The sequence below is a fragment of the Somniosus microcephalus genome, chromosome 2, assembly GCF_052327205.1.
Source record: "Somniosus microcephalus isolate GS21.2 chromosome 2, FLI_Smic_1.0, whole genome shotgun sequence".
NCBI lineage: Eukaryota > Metazoa > Chordata > Chondrichthyes > Squaliformes > Somniosidae > Somniosus > Somniosus microcephalus.
The window spans coordinates 61,560,726-61,580,128 of NC_140988.1; the positions used below are offsets into that span (position 1 = coordinate 61,560,726).

A 19,403-nucleotide genomic window follows, 5' to 3' on the forward strand; every position below is an offset into this window, starting at 1 on the left:
GTTACCGACACTCCTGCCAGTGGAAACAGTTTCTCCCTATCTATCAAAATCCGCCATCATTTTGAACACCTCTATTAAATCTTCCCTTAACCTTCTCTGGTCCAAGGAGAACAATGTCACCTTCTCCAGTCTCTCCACATAACTGAAACCCCTCATCCCTGGCACTATTCTAGTAAATTTCCTCTACAACCTCTCCAAGGCACTGACGTCCTTTCTAAAGTTTGGCACCCAGAATTTGACACAAAACACTAGCTGAGGACTAACCAGTGATTTATAAAGGTTTAGCATAACTTCATTGTTTTTGCACGCTGTACTCTTATTTTTAAGCCAAGGATCCGTTTTTTTTTTTAAAACTGCTTTATCAATTTGTCCTCCCACCTTCACAGATTTGTGCCATTTAAAACTGTACCATTTAGTTTATAATGCCTCTCGTCATTTTTTCCTTCCAAAATGCATCACTTCACACTTCTCTGGATTAAATTTAATCTGTTATGTGTCTGCCCATTTCACCAGTCTGTATGCCCGCCTGAAAACTGTTACTATCTTCCTCACTGTTTACTACATTTCCAAGCTTTGTGTCATCTGCAAACTTTGAAATTATGCCCCCTATACCCAAGCCCAACTCATTAATATATATCAAAAAGAGCAGTGGTCATAATACCGACCCCTGGGACACACCACTTTATACTAGCTTCCAGTCCAAAAAAATAATTGTTCTCTACTACTCTCTGCTTTCTGTCTCAGCCAATTTCGTGTCCACAAATATATGCAAATGCAGTGTGACCACACCCAATAGCTAAAGTCACTTACTGAATTTGATGGAAATGCAACGGAACCTAAGGCTAAGAAGTCAATACTGCAGTCTGACAGATGTGCCGAGAACTGGCAATACATATTGAAAAGGAAGACACAGTGTGCTCAAAGTCCAACTAGCAGCAGGACACAAGCTGCATTTCCCGACATGGCAAATTTCTTAGCTCAGCCATGTCACTTGTCAAGTGGAGATAAAACACTGTCCCACATGGAACGATGAAGGGCAAATCTGAAAACAGTAAAATCAGGAAACGGTCTTGTACATCTAAATGATCAGTTGTAAATTAGCACTGGCACCCACCTGGGAGCAGATGTTTCCTCTATTCAGCATAGAAAGATGGTTAGTGAAGAAAGACCAAAGAACAGAAGGGGAGAAACCCCAAAAAAATTAGCGCAAGATAACAAAAGAAATTACTTGTTAAATTTGGTGAAATAAAAAATAATAATAATTTCAGGGTTACCGAAATGGTACATTGTCTCTAGCAGAATTATGGAATCGTTCACACAAATGGGCCAAAGCGTGCTGACCTTTTATTTTTTTGCTGACGGTAGTTAGCCTCCAAGGAAGGCACACATCCTCAAATTTTCTTAAAACTTTGCTGCTGAGAGGGCAAGTGGGTTGAGAACGGATCTGGCCTGGGTAAATTGGAATCAAAGATTGGCAGGCAAAACTGTAATTGAACAATGGGCTGCCTTTAAAGAGGAGATGGTTTGGGTGGTGGGGAAGCTTTTAGAAATGATAATGAGACAAAATTAACAGTTACTTGGACAAGTGTGGATTAATTAAGGAAAGCTAGCACGGATTTGTTAAACACAAATTGTGTTTAACTAACTTGATTGAGTTTTTTGCTGAGATAACAGAGAGGGTTGCTGAGGGCAATGCGGTTGACATTGTGTACATGGACTTCCAAAAGGCATTTGATAAAGTGCCACATAATGGACTTCAACTTTGCTGGCAAGCCTATGGAATAAAAGGGACAGTGGCAGCATGGATACGAAGGAAACAGAGTAGTGGCGAATGGTTGTTTTTCTGACTGGAGGAAGGTACACAGTGGGGTTCCCCAGGGGTCGGTTCTAGGACCACTGCTTTTCTTGATATATATTAATGACTTGGACTTGGGTGTACAGGGCATAATTTTGAAATTTGCAGATGACACAAAACTTGGAAGTATAGTGAACAGTGAGGAGGATAGTGATAAATTTCAAGAAGACATAGACAGGCTGGTGAAATGGGTGGACACGTGGCAAATGAAATTTAACGCAGAAAAGTGCGAAGTGATACATTTTGGTAGGAGGAACGAGGAAAGACAATATAAACTAAAGGGTACAATTCTAAAGGGGATGCATGAACAGAGACACCTGGGGGTATATGTGCACAAATCATTGAAGGTGTCAGGGCAGGATGAGAAAGCAGTTAAAAAAGCATACAGGATCCTGGACTTCATAATTAGAGACATAGAGTACAAAAGCAAGGAAGTTATGATGAACCTTTATAAAACACTGGCTCGGCCTCAACTGGAGTACCGTGTCCAATTCTGGGCACCACACTTTAGGAAGGATGTGAAGGCCTTAGAGAGGGTGCAGAAATGATTCAAGAGAATGGTTCCAGTGATGAGGGACTTCAGTTAAGTGGATACACTAGAGAAGCTGGGGTTGTTCTCCTTAGAACAGAGAAGGTTGAGAGGAGATTTAATAGAGGTGTTCAAAATCATGATGGATCTAGACAGAGCAGATAGAGAGATGCTGTTCCCATTGGCAGAAGGGTCGAGAACCAGAGGACACAGATTTAAGGTGATTGGCAAAAAAAACAGAGGCGACCTGAGGAAAATCTTTTTTACACAGCGAGTGGTTAAGATCTGGAATGCACTGCCTGAAAGGGTGGTGGAGGCAGACTCATTCTGGAATGCAGAGATAAACCCCGGCTTCGATTCTCTACTGCTAGTCGTCTTCTTAATACTCTCTCCCAGTCTCCTATCCTCTCACCTCCGACAAGTGTGAGGAGCTCATGGACTTCTTTGTCTCTAAGATTGAGACCATTCGTTCAGCTGCCTCTGCCACTTCCCTTTCTTCCCCTAGCCCACCGGGCCAAACTTTCTCTAAGGTTCCCCCCTGCCTTAAAGGGTAAGTCATGGTAGCAAGCTCGGCCCCATGACATGGTCCTCCTGCATTATGTAGGAAATCAGGGACACTTCCTGTGTCCCTGAAGACCATGTGTGCAGGAAGTGTATCCAGCTGCAGCTACTGGCAGACCGCATTGCGGCACTGGAGCTGCGAATGCATACATACTGGAGCATTCGCGATGCTGAGGACGTCGTGGATAGCATGTTTGATCAGTTGGTCACACCGCAGGTAAAGGCTGCACAAGCAGGAAGGGAATGGGTGACCGCCAGGCATAGTAGTAAGCGCAGGCAGGTAGTGCAGGGGTCCCCTGTGGCCATCCCCCTCTCAAACAGATATACCGCTTTCGATATTCTTGAGGGAGATGGCGTATCGAGGGAAGGCAGCAGCAGCCAACTTCCTGGCACCATGGGTGGTTCTGCTGCACATTAAAAAATAGGACCTCAAAAAGGTAGTAATCTCAGGATTGCTACCAGTGCCACGTGCTAGTCAGAGTGGAAATAGAAGGATATTTCAGATGAATACGTGGCTAGAGGAATGGTGCAAGGGGGATGGATTCAAATTCCTGGGACATTGGAACCGGTTCTGGGGGAGGTGGGACCAGTACAAACTGGACACTTTGCACCTGGGCAGGACCGGGACCGGGAGTGTTTGCTAGTGCTGTTGGGGAGGGTTTAAACTAACATCGCAGGGGGTTGGGAACCTGTGCAGGGAGACAGAGGAAAGGGAAGCAAGGACAGAAGCAAAAGACAGGAAGGAGAAAAGCAAAAGTGGAAGGCAGAGAAATCAAGGGTGTAAATCAAACATGGCTACAGTAAATAATAATTCTAAAAGGCCTAAGAGTGTTAAAAAAATCAAGCCTGAAGGCTTTGTGTCTTAATGCGAGGAGCATTCGTAATAAGGTGGATGAATTAGCTGTGCAAATGGATGTAAACGGATATGATATAATTGGGATTACAGAGACATGGCTCCAGGGTGACCAAGGCTGGGAATTCAGCATCCAGGGGTATTCAATATTCAGGAAAGACAGGCAAAAAGGAAAAAGGTGGTGGGATAGCATTGCTGGTTAAAGAGAGTAACACAATAGTAAGGAAGGATATTAGCTCTGATGATGTGGAATCTGTATGGGTAGAGCTGAGAAATACTAAGGGGCAGAAAACGTTAGTGGGGGTTGTATACAGACCCCCAAACAGTAATGCCGAGGTTGGGGATGGCATTAAACGGGAAATTAGAGACGTGTGCAATAAGGGCACAGCAGTTATCATGGGTGACTTTAAGCTACATATAGATTGGGCTAACCAAATTAGTAACGATACTGTGGAGGAGGAATTCCTAGAGTGTATATGGGATGGTTTCCTGGACCAATATGTCGAGGAACCAACTAGAGATCAGGCCATCTTAGACTGGGTATTATGTAGACTGGGTATTATGTAATGAGAAAGGATTAATTAGTAATCTTGTTGTGCGAGGCCCCTTGGGGAGGAGCGATCATAATATGAGCGAATACTTCATTTAAATGGAGAGTGAAGTAGTTGACTCAGAGACTGGGGTCCTGAATTTAAATAAAGGAATATACGATGGTATGAGGCACGAGTTGGCTAAGATGGATTGGGGAACGTTACTTAAAGGGTTGACAGTGGATCGGCAATGGCAAACATTTAAAGATCGCATGGATGAACTACAGAATTTATTCATCCCTGTCTGGCATAAAAATAAAACAAAAAGGTGACTCAACTGTGGCTAACAAGGCAAATTAGGGATAGCATAAGATTCAAGGAGAGGACATACAAATTGGCCAGAAAAAGCAGCAAACCTGAGGATTGGGAGCAGTTTAGGATTCAGCAAAGGAGGACAAAGGGATTAATTAAGAGGGGGAAAATAGAATATGAGGAAGATTTCAGGGAACATAAAAACTGACTATAAAAGCTTCTATAGATATGTGAAGAGAAAATGATTGGTGAAGTCAAGTGTAGGTCCCTTGCAGTCAGAATCAGGGGAATTTATAATGAGGAACAAAGAAATGGCAGACCAATTAAATACATACTTTGGTTCTGTCTTCACAAAGGAGAACACAAATAACCTCCCAGAGATGTCAGGGAACATAGGATCTAATGACAGGGAGGAACTGAATTAAATCAATATTTGTAGGGAAATGGTGTTAGGGAAATTGATGGGATTGAAGGCCGATAAATCCCCAGGGCCCGATAATCTACATCCTAGGGTACTTAAGGAAGTGGCCCTAGAAATAGTAGATGCAATGCTGGTCATCTTCCAAAATTCTATAGACTCTGGAATAGTTCCCATGGATTGGAGGGTAGCTAATGTAACCCCACTATTTAAAAAAGTTGGTAGAGAGAAAACGGAGAATTATAGACCGGTAAGCCTGACATCGGTAGTGGGGAAAATGCTAGAGTCCATTATAAAAGATGTAATAGCAGAGCACTTGGAAAACAGTGACAGGATCGGACAAAGTCAACATGGATTTACAAAAGGTAAATCATACTTGACGAGTCTACTGGAATTCTTTGAGGATGTAACTGGTAGGATAGATAAGGGAGAACCAGTGGATGTGGTGTATTTGGACTTTCAGAAGGCTTTCGATAAAGTCCAACATAAGAGATTAGCGTGCAAAGTTAAAGCACATGGGATTGGGGGTAAGGTACTGACTTGGATAGAGAACTGGTTGACAGACAAGCAGCGAAGAGTTGGAATAAACGGGTCTTTTTCCGAGTGGCAGGCAGTGACTACTGGGGTACCGCAGGGATCGGTGCTAGGACTCCAGTTATTCACAATATATATTAATGATCTAGACGAGGGAACTAGATGTAATATCTCCAAGTTTGCAGACGACACAAAGCTGGGTGGGTGTGTGTGCTGAGGAGGATGCAGAGAAACTCCAGTATGATTTGGACAGGTTGGGTGATTGGGCAGGTGCATGGCAGATGCAGTATGATGTGGATAAATGTGAGGTTATCCACTTTGGTGGCAAAAACCAGAAGGCAGATTATCTGAACGGCAATAGATTGGGAAAAGGGGAAGTGCAACAAGACCTGGGTGTCCTTGTGCACCAGTCGCTGAAGGTAAGCATGCAGGTGCAGCAGGCAGTTAAGAAGGCAAATGGTATGTTGGCCTTCATAGCGAAAGGATTCGAGTACAGGAGCAAGGATGTCTTGCTGCAGTTGTACAGGGCCTTGGTGAGACCACACCTTGAGTATTGTGTGCAGTTTTGATTGCCTTATCTGAGGAAGGATGTTCTTGGCATGGAGGGAGTGCAGCGAAGATTTACCAGACTGATACCTGGGATGGCAGGAATGACATATGAAGAGATATTGGGTCGATTAGCCTTATATTCGCTAGAGTTTAGAAGAATGAGAGGGGATCTCACTGAAACTTATAAAATTCTAACAGGACTAGACAGACTTGTTGCATGAAGGATGTTCCCGATGGCCGGGGAGGCCAGAACCAGGGGTCACAGTCTAAGGATAAGGGGTAAGCCATTTAGGACTGAGATGAGGAGGAATTTCTTCACCCAGAGACTGGTGAACCTGTGGAATTCTCTACCACAGAAGGCAGTTGAGGCCAATTCATTAAATATATTCAAGAAGGAGTTAGATATATTTCTTAAGGCTAAAGGGATCAAGGGATATGGGGAGAAAGCAGGGTACTGAATTTGGATGATCAGCCATGATCTCATTAAATGGCAGTTCTGGCTCGAGGGGCTGAATGGCTTACTCCTGCTCCTATCTTCTATGTTTCTATGCCTTAGCCCTGAATTTGCATCTTTCTCCAGTTTCTCTCCAATCTCCCTCATGACATCACCGCGCTAATTTTGTCCATGAGACCCACTTCCTGCTCCCTCAACCCTATTCCCACCAAACTGCTGACCACACAACTTCCTTTTCTGGCTCCCATGTTAGCAGACATTGTTAACGGTTCTCTCTCCTCAGGTGCTGCCCCCTCTCCCTCAAATCTGCCGTCATCACCCCTCTGTCCTTGCAAACTACCGCCCCATCTCCAACCTCCCTTTCCTCTCCAGTCATTTAACGCGCTGTCACCTCCCAAATCCGTGCCCATCTTTCCCGCAACTTCATGTTTGAATCCCTCCAATCAGGTTTCTGCCCCCTGCCACAGTATCGAAACAGCTCTCCTCAGTCACAAATGACATCCTTTGTGACCGTGACAAATGTAAACTATCCCTCCTCGTCCTTCTCAACTAGTCTGCAGTCTTTGACAGTTGACCACTCCATCCTCCTCCAACGCCTCTCCACTGTCGTCCAGCTGGGTGGAGCTGCACTCGCCTGGTTCCATTCTTATTTATCGAATCATAGCCAGAGAATCATCTGCAATGGCTTCTCTTCCCGCTCCCGCATCGTTACATCTGGCGTCCCCCCACGGATCTATCCTTGGCCCGCTCCTATTTCTCATCTACATGCTGCCCCTTGGCAACATCATTCGAAAACACAGCATCAGTTTTCACATGTACGCTGATGACACCCAGCTCTACTTCACCACCACTTCTCTTAACCCCTCCACAGTCTCTAAATTGTCAGACTGCTTGTCCAGCATCCAGTACTGGATGAGCAGAAATTTCCTCCAATTAAATATTGGGAAGACCAAAGCCATTGTTGTCGGTTCCCTCCACAAACTCCATTCCCTAACCACTGACTCCATCCCTCTCCCTAACATCTGTCCGAGGCTGAGCCACACTGTTCATTTGGTCATCTGCCCTAATTGCTCCATTTGTGGCTCGGTGTCAAATTTTTGTCTTATAATACTCCTGTGAAGCGCTTTGGGACATTTTACTATGTTACAGGCGCTATATAAATACAAGTTGTTGTTGTTATGGGCCCGGAGAAGCAGGAGTGTTTCCTCTAGACCCAAAAAGCTTACTGATGCGCTATCAATTACTCATAAAAGACGGAGAGTTAGGAGAGTAACTAAAGCCTTTTATTAGCAAAGAACAGAGCATGCCTCTCGTGGTTGACTGGGTTCCAAGAAGGCAGGGGGCTGCAGAGCAATCACCTTTATACTTGGGCCTCTGGGTGGAGCCAGGGGCGGAGCCAGCAGAGACATGCTGAGGCATGCATAGGTACAACAGTGTGCAACAACAACGGTGAACAACAATAACAGTGGTTTACCACATTCACCCCTTGTTTAAAATTGAGTCCGGCGGGGTGAAGTGTACTAAAGGTTCGTGTAAGTAAGTCTATCAGGTGGCCTTGTATGCCGTCCTGATCGTCGTGGTGGCGGCGGTGATGGTGCAGCATCCAACGTTGAATCTGGCGTCTCATTGAGTGGTTGGGTGGTCAATGACGGGTCCTGGGGCTGCGGCATGCCGCCTAGCGAGGTTGGGTTGTGGGTAGTGGTGGGTGGCGAGGGAGGTGTTTCAGGAGCGCCCGAAGGTGCGAGATCTCGTGTGGGGGCTGTGTCCTCCCGCCCGTCCGGGTACGCTACGTAAGCGTACTGGGGGTAGGCGTGGGTAGTGGTGGGTGGCGAGGGAGGTGTTTCGGGAGCATCCGAAGGTGCGAGGTCTCGTATGGAGACTGTGTCCTCCCGCCCGTCCGGGTACACCACGTAAGCATACTGAGGGTTGGCATGGAGGAGGCTCACCCTCTCGACCAGGGGGTCCGTCTTATGGGACCTCACGTGCTTCCGCAGTAGGACGGGTCCTGGAGAAGTCAGCCATGTCGGTAACGAGATCCCCGATGTGGACTTCCTGGGGAAGGAGAACATTCTCTCATGAGGGGTAGCATTGGTGGCTGTACAGAGCAGTGACCGAATGGAATGGAGCGCCGCAGGGAGCACTTCCTGCCAGCGAGAGGTCGGAAGGCCCTTAGATTTCAAGTTTAAAAGGACTGCCTTCCAGACCGTCGCATTCTCCCTTTCCACCTGGCCATTACCCCGGGGGTTGTAGCTGGTGGTCCTGCTTGTAGCAATACCTCTCGAGAGCAGGTACTGCCGAAGTTCGTCGCTCATAAAGGATGAGCCCCTGTCGCTATGAATATAGCTAGGGAAACCGAACAAGGCGAAGAGGTCATTCAGACATTTAATGACCGTGGTACTGGTCATGTCTGAGCAAGGGATGGCAAGCGGGAAACGGGAGTACTCGTCAATTATGTTGAGGAAGTACACATTGCGGTCGGAGGAGGGGAGGGGCCCTTTAAAATCGACGCTCAGCCGTTCAAAGGGGCGCGTGGCTTTGATCAGGCTTGCTCTGTCTGGCCTATAAAAATGCGGTTTGCACTCGGCACAGATTTGGCAGTTCCTGGTCATGGTCCTGACCTCCTCGATGGAGTAGGGCAGGTTACGGGATTTGATGAAGTGAAAAAACCTGGTGACCCCCGGGTGGCAGAGGTCATTGTGGAGGGTCTTCAGTCTATCGACCTGCGCGTTGGCGCATGTACCACGTGATAGGGCATCTGGGGGCTCATTGAGTTTCCTGGGCCGGTACAAGATATCGTAATTGTAGGTGGAGAGTTCGATTCTCCACCTCAAGATCTTGTCATTCTTGATTTTGCCCCTCTGCTTATTATTAAACATAAAAGCTACTGAACGCTGGTCAGTGAGCAGGGTAAATCGTTTTCTGGCCAGGTAATGCCTCCAATGTCGCACAGCTTCCACAATGGCCTGGGCTTCCTTTTCGACAGAGGAGTGTCGAATCTCGGGGCCCTGGAGGGTCCTTGAGAAAAAGGCCACGGGTCTCCCCGCCTGGTTAAGGGTTGCAGCTAGGGCAAAGTCGGATGCGTCGCTCTCCACTTGGAAAGGGATGGACTCATCCACTGCGTGCATCGTGGCCCTCGCAATATCTCTTTTTATGAGAGTGAAGGCTGCACAGGCCTCTGCTGCCAGGGGGAAGGAGGTGGACTTGATGAGGGGTCTGGCTTTGTCCGCATAGTTGGGCACCCACTGAGCATAGTACGAGAAAAACCCTAGGCATCTCTTCAGTGCTTTTTGGCAGTGGGGGAGGGGGAGCTCCATAAGGGGGCGCATCCTGTCGGGGTCGGGGCCGATGACTCCGTTCTCCACTACACAGCCAAGAATGGCAAGGCGCTTGGTACGAAACATACATTTGTCCTTGTTGTATGTTAGGTTCAGCCGCTGGGCCGTACGGAGGAATTTCTCTAGATTAACATCATGGTCCTGCTGGTCGCGGCCGCAGATGGTGACGTTGTCTAGATAGGGGAAAGTGGCCTGGAGCGCGTTCTGGTCAACCGTCCGGTCCATCTCCCGTTGGAAGACTGAAACCCCGTTGGTGACGCCGAAGGGAACTCTGAGGAAGTGGTAGAGACGACCGTCAGCTTCAAAAGCTGTGTACTGGCGGTCCTCAGCCCTGATGGGGAGCTGGTGGTATGCCGACTTTAGATCAATCGTCGAGAACACCCGGTATTGTGCTATCTGATTGACCATGTCAGATATGCGGGGGAGTGGGTATGCATCTAGCTGGGTGTAGCGATTGATCGTCTGGCTGTAGTCAATAACTAGGCGCTGTTTTTCGCCAGTCTTCACTACCACCACTTGTGCTCGCCATGGGCTGGTGCTACTTTCAATAATCCCTTCCTTCAGGAGTCTCGCTACCTCGGATTTAATGAAGCTCCTATCCCCGGCACTGTAACGCCTGCTTTTGGTAGCGATGGGCTTACAGTCGCGGGTGAGGTTAGCGAACAAGGAGGGGGGGGGGAACTTTAAGGGTGGAGAGGCTGCAAATGGTGCGCGGCGGGCGATTTAATAGCTGCTGGCTGCAGACTGTGAGTGGGGGGAGGGGTCCGTCGTACGCTAATGTGACACTCTTGAGGTGGCACTGAAAATCCAACCCCAGTAGAACGGCAGCGCAGAGATGGGGCAGGACCAGGAGTTTAAAATTTTTGTATTCTGTGCCCCTTACTGAAAGGGTCACTACACAGTAGCCACCGACGTCCGCTGACTGGGCTTTGGAAGCCAAAGAGATCCGATGGCGCGTCGGCAGGACCGGGAGGGAGTAACTGCGCACCGTGTCGGGGTGGATAAAGCTCTCCGTGCTCCCGCTGTCAAAAAGGCAGGTAGTGGCGCGGCCGTTTACCGTAATGTCCATCATGGACCTGGACAGTTGATGAGGGAGAGATTGGTCCAGCGTCACGGAGGCCAGCGTATGGTCGAGCGAGTCGATGTGGTCGTCAGATGAGGCGGTGGTTGAGTCCGGGTCCCCCGTGGTTGAAATTGGAGACGTCCAAGATGGCGGACAAGATGGCAGCGCCCATGATCCCGATCCCCACGCGGCTGGGGGAGCCTAAGGCGGCGGACAAGATGGCTGCCCCCACGGTTCACACGCGGCGCTGCTGGCGTTAGCGGTTTTACCTTTGCAGGCGCTGACAGTGTCCTTTCTACCCGCAGCCGGAGCAGGTAGTGTTTCTCGCCGGGCAGCGTGCTCTGGGGTATTTTGCCTGGCCACAAAAATAACATTTCTGTGCCTTGGACATCGCAGCAGCAGTTGAAGGTGGCGGTCCCATGACCCAAGGTTGTGGCGTCCACGTTGCGGAGCGGTTAGGGGAGATGGCGTCCATATTCCTGTGGGCCGCGTCGAGCGACAGCGCGAGGGACACTGCCTCTCTCAGGTCCATTTCTCCCTTTTCCAACAGTCTCTGCCGGGAGTAGTCGGACCTTAGACCCGCAACGAAAGCATCTCGGATCAGTCCCTCCGTGTGTGCTGCGGCTGATACTTCTTTGCAATCGCAGTCTCGGCAGAGTATCCGTAGTGCCCGTAGGAAGGCCTCCACCGATTCCCCGGGCTGCTGTCTGCGGGATCTTAAGAGGTGCCTGGCATAGACCGTATTTACCGGGCGTGCGTATTGCCCTTTTAGCAGATCGATAGCCGCTGCGTAGGTCGTCGCGTCCTGGATTATTGTATAAACTTGGTGGCTCACCTTTGAGGCCAGGATTTCCAACTTGTTTTCGTCCAGGGTCACAGTTGAGGCTTGCAGGTAGGCCTCGAAGCAACGCAGCCAATGCGCGAATTTGGTAGCCGAACCCGCTTCTTGGGGGTCTAGGTCCAGGCATGTCGGTCTGAGGGCTCGCAGCAGCTCCTGCTGCTCAGCGTTTGGTGCAGCAGCCTGCTGCTCAGCGTTTGTTGTCGACATTTTGTTTTTGCTAATAAAATTGACGCGCTATCAATTACTCATAAAAGACGGAGAGTTAGGAGAGTAACTAAAGGCTTTTATTAGCAAAGAACAGAGCATGCCTCTCGTGGTTGACTGGGTTCCAAGAAGGCAGGGGGCTGCAGAGCAACCACCTTTATACTTGGGCCTGTGGGTGGAGCCAGGGGCGAAGCCAGCAGAGACATGCTGAGGCATGCATAGGTACAACAGTGTGCAACAACAACGGTGAACAACAATAACAGTGGTTTACCACACTTGCCTCCATGCGATCTGACCCGTGCTCTGCCGACCACTCCCCCCCGCCCCCCTCGTAATGTCAGACTTACCTGACATCCTCTCCCAGATGCTTTCCCGCCCAACAGGCAGCCAGCCTCTCAATTTGAACTAGTAAATGTTGGTATTCAGAGGAATTTTGGGGTCCTTATACACGAATCGCAGCAAGTTAACATATGCAGGTACAGCTATGAATTAGGAAGGCAAATGGTATGTTAGCCTTTATTGCAAGGGAGTTGCAGTATAAGAGTAAGGAAGTCTTGCTGCAGTTATATAGGGCTTTAGTGAGACCACACCTGGAGTACTCGGTACAGTTTTGGTCTCCTTACCCAAGGAAGGATATATTTGCCTTAGAAGGGGTGTAATGAAGGTTCACTAGATTGATTCCTGGGATGAGAAGGCTGTCCTATGAGGATTGAGTAGAATGGGCCTATATTCTCTGCAGTTTAGAAGAATGAGAGGTGATCTCATTGAAATGTACAAAATTCTGAGAGGGCTTGACAGGGTAGATGCTGAGAGGCTGTTTCCCCTGGCTGGAGAATCTAGAACTAGGGGTCATAGTCTCATAGTCTTTGAGCAGAGAAGGTTGAGAGGAGATTTAATAGAGGTGTTCAAAATCATGAGGGATCTAGACAGAGTAGATACAGAAAAACTGTTCCCATTGGCGGAAGGGTCGAGAACCAGAGGGTACAGATTTAAGCTGATTGGCAGAAGAACCAATGGCGACATGAGGAAAAACCTTTCTATGCAGGGAGTGGTTAGGATCTGGAATGCACTGCCTGAAAGGATGGTGGAGGCAGATTCAATTGCGGCTTTCAAAAGGGAATTGGATAAGTACCTGAAGGAAAAAACATTGCAGGGCTACGGGGAAAGGGAGGGGGCGTGGGACTAGCTTAAGTGCTCTTGCAGAGAGCCGGCACAGGCTCGACAGGCCTCCTTCTGTGGTGTAGCCATTCTATGATTCTAGGATAAGGGATCGGCCATTTAGGACTGAGATGAGAAGAAATTTCTTCGCTCAGAGGGTTGTGAATTTTTGGAATTTTCTACCTCAGTGGGCTGTGGATGCTCTGTCGATGAGTATATTGAAGACTGAGAGAGATAGATTTTTGGGCACTAAGAAAATCAAGGGATATTGGGATAGGGCAGGAAAGTGGAGTTGATGTAGAAGTTTAGCCATTATCTTACTGAATGGTGGAGCAGGCTCGATGGGCCGTATGGCCTATTCATGCTCCTAGTTCTTATGTTCAATGAGATCTTTTACATCCACCTGAGGGGGTAAACGATATCTCAAACAAAATGACAATTAAACTTCATATTGTTCCTTAGCAGCTGAGAGATTGAGGGGAGATAAAGTAAATTAAGTGTTTTTAATGCACAGCCATTAACTATAAACAAAGCACACTAGTCTTCCAATCCAGCAAGTGGCAAGTTCAAAATGCAGCCTGGACAGACACTATACTTATCTACTCTGATTTTCGTTCCTAGTGAAGCCAACAGGTGGAGCATTGCACAAATCAGTAAATGAACTACAGAACAGTATTGACATTGAGAAGCACATCACCTTTGCTAAAGGAGACATAGAAAGAAATAAGCAGCAAAAAAGGAGCCCAAGAAAGTTGAGAAAATACTTCGGCATGAACTCGACAGAACGATTGACCTCTTTCTGTGCTATAACTATTCTATGAAATATGAATCTTTCAATTTTTCTATTTGCCACTGTAAGGACATTTAAAAAATAAAATGTCTTACTTTAGATGCGGTCTGGCAATGCTCACAGTGAAACGCTACTGGAACTATAACATCTGACGCAAGCAGAAACTATGGTTGAAAATCAACATTCCTCTCATCTTGCAAGAACAACCAATATTACATATATAAAAGGAAAAATACTGGCTAGCCTTCAGCAGTACATTTCAAATGCTTTTGTATCATATAAATCCTTGTTAGGAATTATTACTAATCCTCTTAAGAACATAAGAAATAGGAGCAGGAATAGGCCACTTGGCCCCTCTAGCCTGCTCCGTCATTCAATAAGGTCATGGCTGATCTTGGGCTCAAAGCCACTTCCCTGCCCGCTCCCCATAACCCTTCACTCCCTTATCTTGCAAAAATCGGTCTATCTCCACCTTAAATGTATTTAATGACCCAGCCTCCACAGCTCTCTGGGGCAGAGAATTCCACAGATTTACGACCCTCAGAGAAGAAATTCCTCATCTCAGTTCTAAAAGGGCGACCCTTTATTCTGAAACTGTGCCCCCGAGTTCTAGATTTCCCCACGAGGGGAAACATCCTCTCTGCATCTACCTTGTCGAGCCCCGCAGTATCTTATATGTTTCAATAAGATCACCTCTCATTCTTCTAAATTCCAATGAGTATAGGCCCAACTTGCTCAACCTTTCTTCATAAGTCAACCCTCTCATCTCATTTTTGTTGATAATTAACCATGATGTAAAATTTCAAACAACGTGTACCTTTTGTATTATGTCAATTTTGTAAGCTTTCCGAGTGCATTAAACCTATAGATAAACCTACACTTCTCTTCCCTTTTAGAATCATGCTGTACACTGTTAAGAGTGTTCAACAAGTCTAGGTTATACTAAAGGTTACACAAAACCACAAGTACTTGAAACAGCTCAATTTGCAAGCTAAAACAGGAAACATCAGCATCTACGGGCCACAGCAAGATATCATTTTTAATCTCCTGATGAAGCTGATGGTCAAATGTATGCAAAATTATAATGAACTAAAAAGTTTCAAATGTCTTTTGTGAAGTATTAAGTTTTCTTACCATTTTCTTGCTGTTTGGTAGAGCAGTCTATCCAGTTATGTTGGTTTGCTGCCCATATCATCTCAAACTGATGGAACATCACTTTTAATTTCCAAGTGTATGGAACAAACGAGTAGATGTCAGGAGCACTATCACTAGCCCAATCCTGTATTAAATCTTGGAAAACAAGAATATACAAGAGTCACAAATAGTTCTAAAATATTTAAAATGTTAAAAACTGCCCCCAAAAAACAATGGACTTGTTTCAAAATGAATTTCTAAAAATACTGGGAGTGTATAACTCTAGCAAATTGCAAACCCTGTGGCTTAATTTAAAGGAATATCAATTTTTTTTAATTATGTTTGAGAATCTAGTTTATAATTTATTCTGATAACACTGCAATAAATCCCTGTAAAGTACTGTCGAAAAGCAACAAGCATAGAATACAAAAAGGAGGGAGGTATTAGCAATAGAGTAAGTGAAGAAGCCTTATTGTGGCTCACAATGGTAACACAAATTCCAAGTGGATACTTTTAGAACTTGTACTTCATCAGGAATTGAATTGATGTGTACAAATCCAGAATAGTAATTAAAATGTTACAACAGTACTTTTAAAAAAAACTTCAAATCATACCAAGAGTTTTAAGAGTTGTTTTCAAAACTGCACACTCAGTTATGGAAAGCAAAAGGTTATGTTGCAAGATCACTCTCATGACACCTCTGTCATACAAATTTCTACCTGAATATTTTTATTAAGCTTTCCACTTCACTACTGGAAGCATCTTGATTATTTTAGAAATGGTTTGCACAAATCCCATTTTTTTAATACGTTTTTATGGGATGGGATGTGGCCCATCCCTAATTGCCCTTGGGAAGGCGGTGGTGTGCTGCCTTCTTAGTGGTTTGTTACAACTGAGTGGCTTGCTAGGCCACTTCAGAGGGCAGTTAAGAGTCAACCACATATAGGCCATACCAGGTACAGACGGAAGGTTTTTAACAACAATCCGATAGTTTAATAGTCACCATTACTGATACTAGCTTTTTATTCCAGATTTATTTAATTAACTGAATTTAAATTCCCCAGCTGCCGTGGTGGGATTTGAACTCACGTCTCAGGATCATTAATCCAGGCTAGCCCAGTGACATTACCACTATGTAGTCCTTCAAAAATATAAAGCTGCTTTCAGTGCAACACTGGCAAGCAGGTGAATTGAACATTTACACAAAGGATTCATTCAAACCCTTAGTCTTATCTACAAATGCACGCACTAAATAGAATTAAACAGATCAATGTGGTCAGAAATCATAGAAACTTTCAGCACAGGAGGCCATTCAGCCCATCGTGCCTGTGCTGGGTCTTTGAAAGAGCAGTCATGCTTCGTCCCACATCCCCACTTTTTGTCTGTAACCCTGCAAGTTCCTCATCCTCAAGTACCTGTCTAACTCCTTTTAAAATTATTTATGGAATCAGCTTCCACCACCTTCTCAGGTAGAGCGTTTCAGATCGTGACAGCTCATTGAAAAAAATTCTCCCCATCTCCCCTCTAGACCTTTTGCCAATGATTTTGAATCTATGACCTCGCCAAAGGGAATATTTTTTCTCTATCTACTCTATCAAAACCTCTCAGCATCTTGAAAACCTCTATTAGGTCACCTCTTAACCCTCTTTGCTCCAAGGAGAACAGTTCTAACTTTTCCAACCTCTCCTCATAACTGAAGTCCCTTATCCTTGGTAACATCCTGGTAAACCTCCTCTGTACCCTTTCTAACGCCTTTACATCTTTCCTGAAGTATGGCGCCCACAACTGTCCAGCTGAGGCCTAACCAGTGAGTTATAAAGTTCTAACATGATCTCTTTGCTTTTATATTCTATTCCTTTAGTTATAAACCCAAGTAACCCATATGTTTTTTTAACCACCTTATCAACTTGCCCTGCCACTTTTAAGGCTGTATATGGACACCAAGGTCTGTCTGCTCCTCTACACTTTTCAAAATCGTACCATTTATAGTATACTGTCTTTCCATATTAATTCTTCCAAAGTACATCACTTCACAGTTCTCTGCATTGAATTCCATTTGCCATGCTTCTTCCCATTTCACCATCCTGTCACTATCCACATCATGATATACTACTTTGCCAAGTTTCGTATCATCTGCAAACTTTAAAATGCTGCTCCTTACGCCCGAGTCTAGGTCGTTTGTAAAAATTGCAGAGTAATGCACCCGCAACTCACACTTGGGGAACACCACTGCAAACCACCTCCCAGTCTGAAAAGCCTCCATCCACCACGACCATTTGCTTCCCGTCTCTGAGCCAATTTCGTATCCATACTTCCACTTTCCCCTTAATTCCATGGCCTTCCATCTTCGTAATAAGCCTTCCAAAAGTCCATATATATCTATCTAATTGAGCTGTATAAAATTATGAGGGGCCTAGATAGAGTGGATAGGAAGGTCCTATTTCCCTTAGCAGAGAAGTCAATAACCAGGGGCATACGAACATAAGAAATAAGAGCAGGAGTAGGCCATACGGCCCCTCAAGCCTGCTCCGCCATTCAATAAGATCATGGCTGATTATCGACCTCAACTCCACTTTCCCGCCCGATCTCCATATCCCTTGATTCCCCTAGAGTCCAAAAATCTATCTATCTCAGCCTTGAATATATTCAAAGTCTCAACTTTCACAGCCCTCTGGGACAGAGAATTCCAAAGATTCACAACCCTCAGTGAAGAAATTCCTCCTCATCTCGGTCATAAATGGCCTAACCCTTATCCTGAGACTATGCCTCCTAGTTCTAGACACTCCAGCCACGGGAAACAACCTCTCAGCATCTACCCTGTCAATCCCCTTCAGAATCTTGTATGTTTCAATGAGATCACCTCTCATTCTTCTAAACTCCAGAGAGTATAGGCCCAATCTACCATCATAGAACAGCCCTCTCATCCCAGGAATCAATCTAGTGAACCTTTGTTGCATCACCTCCAAGGCAAGTATATCCTTCCTTAGATAAGGAGACCAAAACTGTACACAATACTCCAGGTGTGGTCTCACCAGGGCCCTGTACAATTGTAGCAAGACTTCCTTACTCTTATACTCCAACCCCCTTGCAATAAGGCCAACATGCCTTCCTTACTGCTTGCTGTACCTGCATGCTAGCTTTCTGTGTTTCTTGCACGAAGACACCCAAATCGCTCTGAACACCAACATTTGAAAGTTTCTCACCATTCAAAAAATATTCTGTTTTTTCATTCTTCCTACCAAAGTAAATAACCTCACATTTCCCTACATTATACTCCATCTGTCACCTTACTGCCCACTCACTCTGTCTATCTATATCCCTTTGCAGACTCATTGTGTTCTCCTCACACCTTATTATCCCACCTAGCTTTGTATCAGCAGCAAACTTGGATACATTACAGTCGGTCCCTTCATCTAGGTCATTAATATAGATTGTAAATAGCTGAGGACCCAACATTGATCGTTGCGGCACCCCATTACAGCCTGCCAACCTGAAAAAATCCGTTTATCCCTACTCTGTTTTCTGTCTGTTAACCAATCCTCTATCCATGCTACTATATTACCCCAAACCCCATGAGACCTAATCTTGTGTAATAACCTTTTATGTGGCACCTTATCGAATGCCTTTTGGAAATCCAAATATATTACATCCACTGGTTCCCCTTTATCTACCCTGCTAGGTACATCCTCAAAAAACTCCAATAAATTTTTCAAATACGATTTCCCTTTCATAAAACCATGTTGACTCTGCCTAATCATGTTATGATTTTCTAAGTGCCCTGATACCACTTCCTTAACAATGGATTCCAGCATTTTCCCGACCACTGATGTCAGGCTAACTGGCCTGTAGTTCCCTGTTTTCTCTCTCCCTCCTTTCTTGAATAGCGGTGTTACATTTGCGACCTTCCAATCCGCTGGGACCATTCTAGAATCATGGGAATTTTGGAAGATCAAGACCAATGCATCCATTATCTCTTCAGCCACCTCTTTTAGAACCCTAGAATGTAGGCTGTCAGATCCAGGTGATTTGTCGGCTTTTAGTCCCATTAGTTTCTCTAGTACTTTTTCTCTATTTAAATTAATTACATTAAGTTCCTCACCCTCATTAGACCCTTGGTTCCACACCATTTTTGGTAATGCTTTTTGTGTCTTCTACTGTGAAGACAGGTACAAAATATTTGTTTAACGTTTCTGCCATTACCTTATTCCCCATTATAATTTATCCTGTCTCGGCCTCTAAGTGACCCTTGTTTACTTTTGCTACTCTCTTCCTTTTTACGTACT

The 19,403-nt window shown here is 45.7% G+C and overlaps 1 protein-coding gene across 10 annotated transcripts in view; it reads right to left on the minus strand.

Annotated features, from left to right (window-relative positions):
• bltp1 (bridge-like lipid transfer protein family member 1) overlaps window positions 1-19,403 on the minus strand; it is a 567,108-nt gene that overhangs the window by 418,497 nt on the left and 129,208 nt on the right. For 9 of the 10 annotated variants that reach the window (XM_086009761.1, XM_086009749.1, XM_086009753.1 and 6 more), the window contains exon 16: window positions 15,121-15,276. In XM_086009761.1, the coding sequence (XP_085865887.1) occupies window positions 15,121-15,276 (156 nt within the window). Of the gene's footprint in view, window positions 1-1,114; window positions 1,134-15,120; window positions 15,277-19,403 lie in introns of those variants that run through there. The other variant, XM_086009774.1, reaches the window with a different exon arrangement.